The following is a 16,019-nucleotide window of genomic DNA, read 5'->3' on the forward strand; positions in this document are numbered from 1 at the left end:
GAATTTCCTTAAATTTTGGCGGGATATTTCCGACCCCTGACCTTTTCGACTCATGACAGCATCAGGCCCTTTTAGACCGACACTTTATTCCATGAAAAGATATCTTAAAGAACTACAGTACAGGTTTATATTATTACTTATGCTTGAAGAATTCAGAGGAGAAATGTTTTTAATCTTTACACACATAATATGAAAACATCTAATGGTCAGTCTGACGTGAAAATTTGTGAGCTAATTGGCCACAAGATACAGAAAGGTTTATATCACAATAAAAAATGGGCAAATTACTACATTTCTACATTTGATGAACCGCCCAATTAGTCTGTATGGCACTACCTTCAATTCTGTGACCCGAAGGTTTTAAATCAAATAGTGTTGGAGCCTTCGTGTGTGCTCTGTCTGAATCTTGGGTACCAACATAAATCCTATACCAACAGATAATGAGATAAATTGTTTTTTTGTGGTAACACTAAGGTCTGACTGAAATCCTTTCTCATGTGTTGACCTAATACTAGTTTTAAATGGTTGTACTGGGGAACATATTTCCACCCCGGGTGTCATGTAAGTTCAAAAGGGCAAAAGTTGGAACAGCTTCTGTTGCGCGTCAAAAATGCCTCTGAACATTGTGTAGGCACAGGAGAAACACTCAGCAGGGAAAAGGAATCAGTGACGGTCTGGTGGCTGAAGGAGCCTGATCTTTAAAGAGCTAAAGGCCAAAGCTAATAAGCACTTGACTAACAGACGTGTCCTGCGATGGAATAACAGAAAAGAGCAGACACTCTGACCTTTACTCATGAAGATTAGACTGCAGAACAAAAGAGAAAGAGATCCAAGGGACACGAATCCGAGACAGAGAGGCGTTACAAAGATTTACTGTGTCCATCCTGACAGTGTAACTGAAACTAATATAATTGAGGTGAGCTGATGGCTGGCGGTCTGAACACTTTCTGTCACGGTTGTCACTTTAAATCAAAGAGATGTCCCTGTTTTCTCTCCCCCAGTGTCTGTCAAGGCACCAGATCTCAATACCCACTGAGAAAAGTAAAGAATAATGGAGGTCAGGAGTGTGACATCACTGCTCTGGCCAAACAGAGGCTGAATTGATCATAGGAGCCTAACGAATCAGGGAAAAGTCCAAGTGGAAATGTGGGAATGTAAAACCAGACCAAAAGGGACACATGCCACCTAAGTGCTAACACAGTGTTTAATATTCTGTTTTGTTTCATTTGTTTGGAAAAGTCAAAAATTTTAGATTTAAAAACACAAACTATCAAAAAGTCTGCGCTAAGGCTAAAACTACATCTGAATCTTTATAATGTAAGCAATGTTAAACAAATAAAACCTATACTACCAGGAGCTAAAAACACTAAAATGAAACTGATATGTTACAAAAACACAAACCAAATCATGCCTTCATTTCACCAGCATCTCGCTCTTAAAAAGTTTCTACTTCAGTTAACAGCACATTAATCTGTTGCAGCCATGACAACAATGATATCAGAGAAAGAATCATAAAACTATGTCTCTACTGAAGCCATTAAATCTTAAAGGTTCTGCACACCCACACAGGTGTTTTCAATTTCTTCTGCTGCTTAGACCTCTAGTCAGGTGTACATTAGGCGGAGCTATGCTGCAAATAGACCTGTTACCCTTCAGATATTATGAACGGGTCAAAGCAGGAAAAGCCCATGTGTAAATAATAACATTATGGCTCCATTACGAGTCCCAGTAAGCCACATCAGTGAGTGAGCGCGCACAGGACCAGAACCCTGAATCGAGGTCACCTAAATGGAATCCAGCCAGTTATTAATTCCACCTGTGCCTTTTCTGCTTTGACACCAAAACAGTCCTGAGAACAAGTCTAATCAGGCAACGTAAGTGACAACGAGGACCATCCTTTACGAAAGGAAAGGAGAGAATGCCGTCCCACAATTCCTTGCGGCGGCAACATTTAAAGCGCCGCACGTTCTCAAACTCAAATGATAAAATCCATCAACGACATTTAGCAAGATCCTTGCAATACAGACGCACATTATTTTTCTTTAATAAGACACACAATTACCTTCTTTCTTCTGGTTTGTTTTCTTTTGACTTTTTTGTAATCTAATACTGTTTCAACACCGTTTTATGTTTCGGGTTGTTGAAATAAGCCATAAAGTGTTTTATACAATAAAAAAAATAATAAACCAACCATAATGGATAAAGGAGGTTGATTACCATGTAAGTTACCATTGGCTATTAACCCTTTTCTCTCTTATGCCATAACTTGCTAATATGCATATATCTTAAACTGTCAACAATAACTGAGACCCATGCGAGCTGTTACTAGTCTTGTAACGTGATCAAAGTGAGGATAATATTGCAGCGTGGAGCCTCAGGTTATGTACTGCAGCCTTCAGCAAATTAATACTTCAGTCACAGATGCTGACATCCTCGCCTTAATAAAGGCAAAGATCCAGCTGGATAACCTCTACAGTAGGCGTTTCCCACACACTGATTTATCTGTGGCGGCCTGCCTGATTTTTTATTGATTTTGTTACTATTCAAAATGGGTAAATTCATATTTTATGACAGAGCTCCGAGCAGTGCACGTATTCTCTCAGCATCTCCTCTCTCTCTCTCTCTCTCTCTCTCTCTCTCTCTCTCTCTCTCTCTCTTGGCAGAGTTACACTGTCATTCTGTGGGAAACACTGTATTTCCATACAATTGGGATTCATGTTGATAAATAGGGGTGGGCAGGAGGGTGAGTGTGAGCAAGCATTCTCAATGTGACAACCCTGTCCATTATTTAGTGACTAGTAGGCTACCTTATCTGCCTTTTTGCTATCTTGGTTATTAAGTAATATATTCCACTGCGTTGTCCACCTTTAGATGGCCTGCATTACAACAACAGGGGGCGCAGTGTCAAAGATGCGCTTTTTGTAGTCCATCTTCAGAACATTGTAGTTTCATCACGGCAGGTCACGGCAGTAAAATGGCAACTCTAGCAGGTCTTCCAGCTTGTGCGGTGAAACCCTTACAAATGGTTCAGAATGCAGCAGCGCATCTGGTTTTTGATCAGCCCAAAAGGACTCACGTCACTCCATTACTCAGTGACCTCCACTGGCTCCCCGTGGCCTCCAGAATCAAATTCAAGTCACTAATGCTTGCATACAGAGGGACTACTAGGTCTGCACGCATCTACCTAAACTCCATAATACAAACTTACGTTCCTTCTCGGCCGCTACGCTCCTCCAACGAACGCCGCCTGGCTCTGCCATCCCTTCACACAAAGCAATCTCAGTCCTGGCTGTTCTCATCTGTGACACCACGACGGTGGAACGAGCTACCACACACCATCAGAGCAGGGGCGTCCCTCTCTAACTTCAAGAAGCTCTTGAAAACTCATCTCTTCTGAGAACACTTCCTCTTATAACACCTCTAACTCCTAACCTCTAACATGCACTTCCTGTGCTCTTGCACGTTTTGTTAACTCTTACTTCCTTCCATAGGTATCTACCCCATTGATGTGATGTACTGTGAGGTCTTACTAGTATTTATTGCTGCTCTTACTAGTATGTATTGTCAGTTGTAGATCTGTAGTTGATGCTCTGTTGATGCTTCTATGTTGTTCCTCAAATGTAAGTCGCTTTGGATAAAAGCGTCTGCCAATGAGTAAATGTAAATGTAAATGTAAAATCCGCCGCCGTCAGATTTCTCTGGCCACACAAAAATGTGTTTTCATTGTTTCACATTCTGGAGAGCATGTTTGAAAGTCCTTCCAACCTTAGTGAGGTCGGAAGGACAAGACAAAGAGAAAGATTTGTGTTTTCTGAGTGTGAATGTAGTTTTTGCCTAAGGTTAACTGAAAAATAATATCATGTGCAGATAAGTACAGCAAACCCTGACAGCCAGACTGAAAAACCTATGACTGTTTCATCATCAGTAATGTACTGATGTTCCATCAGACAACTACAGAGAGAAAGACAGGCTGAGGGACAAAAAGATAGGTAGACAGAAAAGACAGAAAAGCAAAGACCAGAGAAGCAGAAAAGAAATAAAGAGTCAGACAGGAAGTAGGACAGAGAGACAGGCAGCTTACAGGAATAGAAAGGCAGCTGGAAAGTCATGTTATGAGCGCCAGGTCCAGAATGAGTGCTGGTCATTTGCATGAGAATACAAAGCCTGGAGGGTAATTTCAGCAGCCTGATAACATGTCAGTCTGACAGCGAGTCCAACAGGAAGCTAATGGGCTCAATGCAGCACTGACAGCAGCTGCAGCAAGCTGGAAAACACTGCAGATTCTCTGCAGGTGAAGCAGGAGAAATTTCCATTTTTCCAAATTCCACACTGAAAAAAAAAAAAACACCTCAAGAAAGAAAAAAAAAATCCTATTACAGTATGATTAAATCTTATTTTGTCTTATCCAAGATATATAATCTTGTTAAACACAATTTGCATTATATTAAAATTGTTTCAAGGGCGGCGCAGTGGTGCAGTGATTAGCACTGTCGCCTCACAGCAAGAAGGTCGTGTGAGAGTGAGTGTGAGTGTGACTGGTTCTTTGTCTATGTGTGGACCTGTCCAGGGTGTACCCCGCCTTTCGCCTGATGTCAGCTGGGATTTGCTCCAGCCCCCCGCAACGCTGTACGCAGGATAAGCGGTTGACGATGGATGGATGGATAAAATCGTTTCAAGGTGACTGTTCTTGATATATCTTAGTAAGATAATATAATATATCTGATGGTTCTCACACTATTATTCCAAGCACCTACTGAGAGAAAAGTATATGTTGTTGCTCATTTCAAGAATCAAACCCATCTTAAAACTAGATAATCTTTATTGGATTTATGTATTATATAATCTAATAAATAAGCCGTTAATGAATTGGTTAAAGGCACAGTCGTGAGTGCCAAGTTGAATATTCTTATATTTCAATTTAAAATCTTGTCGGACTTCCGACATATTGCTGCACTTGTATTAAACACCTATAACCATGTCCACTTTTGGGCAGCAGAAACAAGCTGGAAACACAGCACTGACATATTAACACACTGAAAAGAAAAATCTGATAGCAAACAGCTGTTGACTGAGCAACTCTATATCTATTTGGTGCTGGCAGCATAAAGTGACTTTACCAAAGCTTCTAGGGCCTTCCTATGGCGCCCAGGTGCGGGGTTGGTGACAACGGAGAGAGTGACAACAGTAAATTTAGTGAAGTTGCAGGCTGGAAAATCAAAACAATGAGCTGAAAGACACCAAAACACTCAAAAACACTCCATAGAGCTGAGGGAGCTGCAGTCAGGTGATAACTGTCATGAATTGCCAAATTTTAAGCCAACATGGACGAAGAGTATTTGAAGTGCTCAGAAAATTAAATCTACAAATTTGTGACAAACTGGGCAAACAGCTTTTATTTTGTTTATTTTGACTAGGGTCATGTTAACAGAACAGTACAAATTAGGAACTACTGGATTGACAAAAAACAGTCCAGATTTAAAGTGTGTGGTGGAGTTAACAGTGGAACGTTTTAGAAGGAGGTCAACAGGATATGGAGCTCAACACTTGATTAGTTGGCCAGTGTTATACAGTCCGTAACCGATTTACAGGTTCCAATTTAAGCTTAATTCTACCTTTAAATGTCACTATTCAGTAAAATGATTACTATGGCATGGAGTCCATTTCAGAATAATTATACTGGTGTTACTGATAACTGTCAGTATTGCCTACTGAAGAAAAAAGATGTTTAAATATGAAGACTGGTATTAGTTGACTTGGCAGGAAGACAGAGATGGCCAAATTAGTTTGCACAAATGGAAACAAAAATGTGACAGATGGGACGAAACTAATTGTTACAACAGGACACAGACTGTAAAGAAGGACCGAAAATGGACAGGGGACACTTGTGACTTTACAGATGAAGGAAGACAGGAGGTGGAGAAAGGAAAGTGGGACACTAAGAAAAGAAGAGGGTGGATGACAAGAGAGAAATAAGAGATAAAAAGTTAGAAGGGGTGAATCAAAATGAAGAATAAGAGAAGCGGACGGAAAGACTGAAATAGTTGAGTCATTCATCCTCCAGGTCCCTGGTAAAAGGACATTCATCTCCAATCAATAGACTATCAGGGCTTTTTATCCACTTCTGGTGTCAGAGCTATCAGGCCTCGACTGTGATCAGCTACATCAGGTCAAAGTCGGAAGCACAATGTCAGGTCCTCTGTTCTCACTGCAGAATGAAACTGCTGCTGGGTTTTATAAAGTGTCTGTGAAAATAGTTTGCTGCAATGTTAAAAAAAAGTCAGTCATACCAACTTTTATTTAGACTGTATTAGTATTCAGACACGTTGGTCTATTCTCTTCACGTCCATGGACTCATTACGGATAAAGACAGGTTTCTAATGATGGCAATGTCTATCTGCAGCTCGTTCCACCACTTTGGTCCAGACAGAAACATCTCAACTACGCGATGGATTGCCATCAAATTTTGGAGAAACATTCTTGGTTCCCTAAGGGTGAAGCCTACCGATTTTGGTGATTCCTTGAGTTTTCCTCAATCACCACCATGAGGCCGGCAACTATTGTCATTTTGAGCATGTTAGCATGCTCACATTAGCATTTAGTACAGCCTCACAGAGCCGCTAGCGTGCCTGGAGATTCAATTTGGAATTGTGTATCACTGAAGATCACAATTTTTGGCTAAAAGGCTCAAAACACTCCAGTGGTGAAAACAAGCCAGGCAGTCACCTCACTTCAAGCACAAAAACGGTCAGGCTTTGTGCTTGGTAAAAGTCCCGCCCCGAACACATCTACATGCCAATATTCAGTTATAGTCGTAGCGCCAAGTGCTCTGTAGTGCCATAAAAACGACACAGGAAGTGACGTATAACATCTTTGTGCAGCGTCCTAAGTGCGTGGCAAATTCACAGCCGCACCAGCAGAGCTCCAGAATCTGCAACGCGGCCGCCTCACACCTCTATGTGCAACACATGCGAGGGCACACACAACGCTGCTTGCAGCTTAAATTTATTTATTGATTTCCTCAACGAGCAGCAGGGATTTCTCTCTGGGATCTTGCACCATGAATGTTGCAGAGGAAGAGCTTTTTTCATCTACCTACTAGTGCTAGAACTACATTAGAAAAATGCATTAATGTTCCCATTGTCCTTAAGCTATTTCTTAAGCCATTTAATTTGTTGTTGAAGCAAAAATCGAGATGATTCATACTGTATATCATTGATCTGTTGTCCATTGCATTCTAGCTGTTCTTTTCAAGGGCCGTAACTTTTCTTTTGTTCAAGTTCAAGTTAAATATTTGTATATCTGTAAGCACAACAGACAGTTTGTAGTGGTTACACCGTCAGCCTGATCTATTACATGGCCTATTTAACTATCAGTAAACTAAGGCTGTGTTATGTACAGAAGCCCTAAGTGGCCATCCATTCAAATAGGGGATACTTATCACGAGATAACAAATGTTGTTTTCCTGTGATAACAGGATAATTTTCTCATAATCTCGAGATAACAAACAATAGCTGAATACAGGGGTCAGGATGTACGTTTCTTTAGGAAAATTTTGTAAGTATACCCAGTGTCACTGGTTAGCACTGGTTAGATGGTTGAGCACAGGACTTTTAATCAAAGAATTGCGTGTTCAATTCCTGCTTTGGATGTTTTTTTTCTGCTTTTGTGTGTTTTTTATTATCTTCTTCAACAGAGTTGTTATGAAGAGATTCAGGGGAATCCGAAATAGCCATCAGGAAATGTGTAATGTTAAATGGATTCCCCTGAATCAGAAGTGCAGGAATTTCCTCTACCTGGGAATGATGGGAAAATGAAAAGTCCATAGGTGGATGGATGTGGACCAATCGCCGGGATGCACAAAGTCCAGAACGTGCTTTATTGTTAGCGTGTGAAACAGTCTTTTCATAAGAACTTTGTTGAAGGGGATTATAAAAAAGTGAAGTAAAAAATTGGTCTAAAGTGGAACACACAACCCTTTAACTGTGAGTCCTGTACTTTACCACCTGAGCTAACCAGCAACATTGAAAATCACTTCACCGACCCCTGTGTTGAACAACTGTTATCTCAATATCACGAGAACATTATCCTGTTATCACGGGAAAACAACATTCGTTATCTCCAGATAATTATCCCATTATCACAGGAAAACGGTGTAAGAAAAACATTTGAATGGATGGCCTCTTAGGACTTCTGTAGTTCAGAATCACATACTAACATACTATTTATACTAAGTATGATGTGAAATCGAGTATGAAGTGCGTTCCAACAGCATAGTGTGTGGATTTAGCTTAGGCGAATTTCTGAGTATGTGCTGTGAGCTTCCTGGACATACTCAACTGTCCCAGACCCATTACAAACAGAGATAAGGATGTTTTACAACTTTGTAAAAAGCAGTTGCTTTACTCTTCAACTAAAACAAATATGAGGACTCACCTGCTAGCTCGCCAGCCAAGAAAGGCAGTGGAAGCAACAGAAACGAGTGGACCAACTTCAACTGTACAAACTTGTCTGACTTCCTTTTAAAGAGTCCATCCATCCATCATCAACTGTTTATCCTGCGTACAGGGTCGCGGGGGGCTGGAGCCAATCCCAGCTTACATTGGGCGAAAGGCGGGGTACACCCTGGACAGGTCGCCAGTCCATCGCAGGGCCACACATACACAAACAACCACTCACACTCACATTCACACCTAAGGACAATTTCGGAGACACAAATTAACCTAGCCTGCATGTCTTTGGATGGTGGGAGGAAGCCGGAGCACCCGGAGAGAACCCACGCAGACACGGGGAGAACATGCAAACTCCACACAGGAACCGGGGTTTGAACCCATGACCTTCTTGCTGTGATATATCCACCCCCTAAGAGTGTATTTTACTATTTTATCCACTGTCCTTAATGCTTTAACAACTGCGTATTTTGAAGGTTTCAGCTGTATTACTTGGTGTAAAATTTACCAGTAATCTTTTTTTTTTACAACAAGGCAGTCAACTGACCTTACAGAACAACAGTGTTAGTGATAGTGATGGTAGCAGGAAGTGAGAGATACTCAAAATGCAACACTGCATTCTGGTCTATTGGGGTGACTAATGGTGAGCAAATGTGAGTTTCTCCCCCCTTTATGATGGATTTCTATATATTTATATTGTTGCAAAATACTGACTTTGTATGAAAGAACCTGCTCTTTAATTTTTTTTGCACTGAATTACTAGGCTTTCGTTCAAGGTCTGGAAATAAGTAAAACAAAGACCCACCTGTTATTAACAGTCACAGCAGTTCAACACTTACATGTAAGTCACATGACATCTGAGCTATTTCAAGCAGCTTTAAGTAAACTGCTCAGCTCCTGAAATAGCTATTAAGTTGTTCTTAGGTTATTCTTGTTTTGTTTTTGTTCAAAAGGCCCAAGATCTTCAATGTTTTGTGTTTATCGGCCATCATGATGTAAAGAAATTAATATAAAAATAGTCACAGGTCACAGTTTTCATTACAGAGTTTTAACTGCAGGCGTTCACCTGTCTCTTGTAACAGTAAATCAAAGACCAAGAAACATCAAGATCATTACAGTGGACTGGTTTTGGTCCAGTATGTATCAGCAAAGGTCAATAATGAAAATTAGCTCTTACAGTCTCTACATGACCTAAAGTATCAATGCAACCTCTGCTCCCTTTTTCCTTCTGGCAGCGTGTAATGTTGGCAGTCTTGGAGGTGAGGATCAGACTCTTCAGCTGATCTTTGAAGTAAAAGCTAACCTTTAAATATAATTCAGTGTGATGACACAGATGTGTACTAATACCACAGCAGAGAGCCTTGTTAATCAACTGTTACCAAAAATCAGCAAACACAGGGAGCAGACTGGAAGCATTTTACAACAAAGCCTGTTTGCTTAAAGGCTCGACCATCAAACAAACTGGGGACTGAGCAGTGTTCTGCAGGCTCTGCTTCCTTTAGTTTCCCAAGTGGTGAAAATCATTCAGATCCAGATTAAACTCATCTCACCCTCCCAGCTGATTCTGAGCTTTGATGTCGAGATAAAGCAAGGAAGCTTGTTCGCTGCAAAAAGCTCCACAACAAACCGTAAACTTAATTTTGTCAAAGCCTCACATCAGCATCCAGCACAGGACTCCCTGCTGGGTCAAACAAACACCATTCACAATTATCCTTCAGGCATAAATGTTCCATTCAAACAGCACCCATAGAGAATAAAGATGGGACAAAGCAGCCATTCTTTTAGATTGGATTGTCTTGTCCTTCTGATCCTCTGGTCACTGGTGAGTTACCTGTAAGTCTTTGTGAATCCAGTAAAACTTTCCTGTTTGTTATGTTTTGTGTCATGTGCCCTGAGCTTAAGCAAAGTCCCTTCTCTACTGAGCACAACTGCAGCAGAGCAGCGCCTCAGTAACAGAGGACTGCCGCTTTCTCTCTATTGTCTGTTAGACTCAGATAAACCTCACATTACACTGGACTAAAGGAGAAGCTCACACCCCCGCTTAGAAGAACAACAGTATAAACTTTATTCCATGCTCTAACACACAACTATAACAATAATAATAAGTGAGAGTAAGATACTGCAGGTACTTACTGTATGTATCCAGTGTGGTCAGTTTTGTTACATACCCTGATCAAACTCAACAAGTCTTATTGAGTCAAACTCTTCCTTACCATCTCTCCTGTTGAGTTTGGCGAAGCCCGGAGCGTGACTGCTGGACAGCTGGGAGGAGCTTCTGAAGGACGATGGCGGCAGATTGGACACAAGTGCACTGTCACACACCTCTGTCAACCAATCACAGAAGCAGAAAAAAAGCACACTTAGTTATGTCTTTAAAATAATTTCATATGCTTAAACTAAAAATGTTTGCGATTAAGTTCTGGAAATGATGTGTTTTCTCTGTTTTAGGTACAAATGTACATGCAAGTTCTCCTAAAGCTGACATCCCTCCACCGACCCACAAGCCACCTTGACCACCGACAGTTCTTACTTCTGTTGTGTTATGCTACAGTAGTAGTGGCTAATGTACCATTGAGCCGCTAGCCTCAAGCAGAGATGAGGAGCGGCTACTGAGGACTCCACACTACCAGATTTCTTTCATTCATTTTTTCAGCCCCAACCTTCGTCGTCGCTTATTTATCAGATTTCATTCAGCTCCCTCTGGAACCACAAAAGGCTTGCTCCCCAACACCAGTACACAGACTCTGGCGTGTAAAATCTTTCAGTCACATATGGATCAGGGCTTATGGACAGTTTCCTTTTATTGAAATGTCGATCTTGTGATTTTTCATGACATAGTTAACACGTTACATTGTTTCCTGCTAAGTTCTTGATTAAAGGAAACTCCAAATAACAAAATACGTGATACCATGACGAGGAATATTCAGGTTAAATAGCATAATGTAGGTGTTTTGGTCGTATAAACACAAACACTGCAGGTTTTTTAGGTAGCTTTATGAATATTTTTAAATCTCTTGGTTATATATGCAGTATACCGTCTAACTGTGTTGTATTGTAGTTCATGGCTGTCAAATCACATTCATACAATGTAACTCTTTTGTTGACTTCCTAAAAAGTGAATTTATTCTTTGCCCACAGATGAACAAAATATTAGTGTTTTTACATGAAACAAGGATTTACAATTAAAGATTGACCTTCAAACAAGCTACCTTTAGCTACAGTACTTCTACGCTTGCACAAATGTCACAGGCAGAACAACAAACATCTCTTTTGTGCAAATCTTGCCGAAGTAGCGCATTCTGTAACCAGAGAAAATTTCACGCTTCAGCAGCATCCATTCATCTGTCTAGAGTAGGTTGAGATGGTTGGACACAGGTACCTCAAAACTTACCCTGAATGATGCAGCACTTAAAGGTTCAGAAAGGCAGACTATCGGAATTAACAGGGCAGGAGCATCACATTTCTTGGCCTCACTAGACACCCTTGCACAGCTGAAGTGAAGTGGAGTTTTATCATTGAACTGCAGGTTTAATGTCCGCTAAGTGGCCTTTGACATTGCTCTGTAGTCTCTCAGTGAACAGCAGCAGTTCACAACAGCAGGTTGATGCAGGAACGTCTCTTCTCTTTACATTAGTATAAACATTTCTGTGGTCCAAACTCTTCTCCATAGTGGAAAAACACAGCTAAGTGGTTCAGGATATCACATACTGAGGATATCACAATATCAGACACAGCTGGAGATAGATTATTATCTTTTAGCCTGAGTGAAAAACAGCAGGACGGCAGCTCACTGATGCTGAGAGGTGACGGCCAGGTATCTCAGAATTATCAGCTTTTCAGAACCAAAGAAGCTTTTTTAGTTTGTGAATATTAACACACAAGTGGCAGAGTGGAGTCTAATCATTGAGAAGCAGGTGGGAGCAGGTCTTTCAGCTGTAAGGGGATCATACTAGATGAATGAACAGTGTAATAATGTCCACTTGGATGGATTATTGGTGTACTTCTGTGGCGATGGATAAATGAGCGTTGTAATCATGTCGTGTTGTGGAGATGAATGGCTCATTACAGGCTGGATACTGATGGAGACAAATCAGCGTTGTCAGAAGAAACCTTTACATGTCTCACACTTTAATGGTTTCTGGATGATTGACTACAATAAAAACTTCATATATCATATGTAATGCAACAATTAATGTTAATTAATTAAGGTTTAAATTAATTGGCATCGCTCCCAAGCTCACACAGGAACCTTTAAACATACAGTGGGGATGTGTTGCTGAAGGTTTTTCTTTGATTTATTAAAACAAGTGCAGTGCCTGTTCACAGGGGCCGATGTGACGCCTCCCTGCGCTTTTTGTTCAAAATTGGCAATAGGCGGCCCGCGTGCCAAATAAATAAAGACATTAATAAATATTTTGATATAGATCTCAGTCATGACAGCAACAGTTACTCACATAATCAATTTCTTTTAAGTGATTGTGCCTACAAAATAAAAGCACAAGAAAGTTTTTTGCAGGTCTGCTTTGTGTTGAATTGAGAGCTTTTACTTTGAGCTAAGTTCTGAAAGACATTCAAAAGAGTCTTAACACTCCTTTTAAAAAAAGCCTCAGGAAATGTGAATCCGGGGCGGCGTGGCAGCACTGTTAGCACTGTTGCCTCACAGCAAGAAGCCCCCCGCGACCCTGTACGCAGGATGGTTGATGATGGATGGATGGATGGATGGATGGAAATGTGAATCCCCTGAATGAGAAGCGCAGGGATTTCCTCTGCCTGGAGATGCTGGGGAAATGAAAATAATAGTCCGTAGGATGATGGAAGTTCGCTGGGACGCACACAGGGTTGGGAAGGTTACTTTAAAAAAGTAATCCGGTACAATTACTAGTTAAAAAATTTAATCAGTAACGTAATCCAAGTACCACAAAATAAAAGTAATGTAACATGTTTACTCACTTTTGGATTATTTCAATGCCAAATAGGCAAATGAAGACGTTACAATGATGCTCAGTGTATTTTTAGAGAAACACAGAATATCAAAATCTCCCAGTCACAAAATCCATGTTTAAATGTTTTTATATGATATGCTTTGCACTATGTCACCACTACGGCACTATCTGGCCCATCAATGACAAAGAACGTTGTTCTTCTTCTTGATTCATTTTAAAATGTAGATGACTCACTTGACAACACTTGTATTAATTTAGCGTCCAATGAAAAGATTCTCAATACTGATTACTGTACAAAAACAACTTTTTTTCACTGATTTTGGTGAAACTGGATCATATTTGATGAGAAATATTAGAAATTTGGAGAAAATATATTCTAGTATTCTCTCGTTCTTCTCTGTTCAAATAGCTTTACTTGTTGTTGACGTTACTTAACAAGTTAACTAACTGCTGTGACTGTAGGCCGGCTGTGGCTGCGGCTCAGGAGGTAGAGCAGGTTGGCCGTTAATCAGAAGGTAGGCGGTCCATTCACTGAAAGCTGGAACCGCACAGTCTGCATGACAGAGTGGGAGAGCATAATGTCAATACACATTCAGCACTACTGGCGACTGTAAACGCCAATCAACGTCCCTCCCTTGCTTTGTCTTTTTACAGAAACACGTACATGTACCTGTACCTGTAATCTGATTACATCTTTATTGTCTGTACTGTAACGGAATACAGTTACAGTTTTTGGTATCCTGATTATGTAACGCTGTTACATGTAATCCGTTACTCCCCAACCCTGGACGCAAACACTCCAGCACATGCTTTATTGTGAGCATGTAAAACAGTCTCTTCATAGTTAATTTGTTGAAGAGGGAAAAACATATATTCGCATTAGGGGGAATTGGGGAAAACACAAAACCCCCGATTGTACTGACTGAGCTAACCAGGAACCCAACATAGATTTTAAAATTATCAAACTAACGTGCCAAGCCCTGACATCCAGCATTAATAGCACTGAAACAACACAACAATGGTGGAGGTACTGCTAGATATTCAGCGCTTCCTTAGAAGTTAACATAAAATATAAATCTGTTTCAGCACATTCATTTCTAACATATATTAAAATAGTGTGATGACAATAACTCCATTTATCGGAGCATATAAGCCCCGTCCCCGCGAGCGCTCCTCGCTGTCACATGTTTAAATTACATCAGACACGGCACAGCGCCCTCATGGGTCCGCAGCAACACACTCGCCACAAGTCAATTGGATGGACAATTACTGACTGACACTAACACACACATCCACACAGAGAGAGATTCCCCTATTTAAATAGAGATTAAACATGGAGAAATAATAATAATAATAATAATAAACTGTAAAAGACACAGTAGATTTGTTTAGTTTAGTTTGTTTTATGAGATAGTCCTGACAGTGTAACTGCATCCCACACATACATACACAAAGACTCATCGTCAACATCAGCTCAGTAAATATTCATAGTTTTCCTCTCGAGCTCCAAACTGTAAGCCAAAGCCAAACTAACGCTGCCTCCATCTAAAGCCTCCCTGTTAATGGATGTTGTTCTCCACCACTGAGACAAGAGCCAATTACTATGATTCACACTGCAGTCCGATCCCTGCCCACAACTCTGACAACCAGGCTTTAGCTTCTATTACTCTGTCAACACCAGTGTACTTCATCTCAACAACACAAGGTCTTCATCTGCCTCTTGATATCCAGCAGGGCCTGATGATTTCACTTTTTAAAAGCAAATAATAATACACATTTGTAGGGCCACATTTTCACCTGAATCTTACACGTTGTGATACTTTGGTGTAATTATTATGTTCAACAGCAGAGTTCCCTGGCACATATGTTAGACAAATCACATTGTAGAGGCCAATCTGCGATGTAGTGGTCTCACTGGTCAATGTCAATTATACCCCTTATCTCCCCTTTCAATGTGGTGATGACAGATTGAAGTTAACCTACTGCAGCTATCACATTTAATGATAAATCTTTAAAATAATAGGTTAACAGTTTGGGGAATTTTTGTCTGGAAGTTATGTATGAAGCTGGGACTAGGAGAAAGCTAGCTTAGCATAGCATAAAGAGTGGAGGGAGGGGAAAACAGTCCAAAGTTTGAAAATCTGCCTACTAGCAGCTCTACAGCTCACTAGTTAGCCAACACATTCTCACTCCCAACTCGTCAAATATGGACGCTTGGTCAATAATAATAATAATAATAATAATAACAATAATCCTTATTTGTAGAGCACTTTTCAAAAACAAGTTACAAAGTGCTTTAACAAGTGTAAAGAATAATACAAAAAAAACAAGATAAGAGCATGAAAAATTAATATAAAATTAGTAAAATACAATAAAATAAAAGGGATAAAATAAAGTCAAATAAGATCGGGAAAAGCTCTCCTATAAAAGTATGTTTTAAGAAGGGACTTAAAAGAGTTCACTGACTCAGCTGACCTGATTTCCTCGGGCAGGCTGTTCCAGAGCCTCGGGGCCCTGACAGCAAACGCTCTGTCCCCTTTAGTTTTCAGTCGAGACTCTGGAACAGACAACAGACCTCTGCCCGAGGATCTCAAGGTACGTGCTGGTGCGTATGGGACTAAAAGGTCAG

The 16,019-nt window shown here is 40.5% G+C and overlaps 1 protein-coding gene across 8 annotated transcripts in view; it reads right to left on the reverse strand.

Annotated features, from left to right (window-relative positions):
- The window catches only part of LOC123971870 (contactin-associated protein-like 4), a 156,039-nt gene that overhangs the window by 81,650 nt on the left and 58,370 nt on the right, over window positions 1-16,019 (reverse strand). For all 8 annotated transcript variants that reach the window (XR_006825316.1, XM_046050900.1, XM_046050899.1 and 5 more), the window contains one exon: window positions 10,661-10,771. Coding sequence is in view for 3 of the 8 variants with exons in the window: in XM_046050898.1 (XP_045906854.1) it covers window positions 10,661-10,771 (111 nt within the window). In the remaining 5 variants the exon portion in view is untranslated. The remainder of the gene's footprint in view (window positions 1-10,660; window positions 10,772-16,019) is intronic.

Source organism: Micropterus dolomieu, linkage group LG06 (genome assembly GCF_021292245.1).
Source record: "Micropterus dolomieu isolate WLL.071019.BEF.003 ecotype Adirondacks linkage group LG06, ASM2129224v1, whole genome shotgun sequence".
Classification (NCBI taxonomy): domain Eukaryota; kingdom Metazoa; phylum Chordata; class Actinopteri; order Centrarchiformes; family Centrarchidae; genus Micropterus; species Micropterus dolomieu.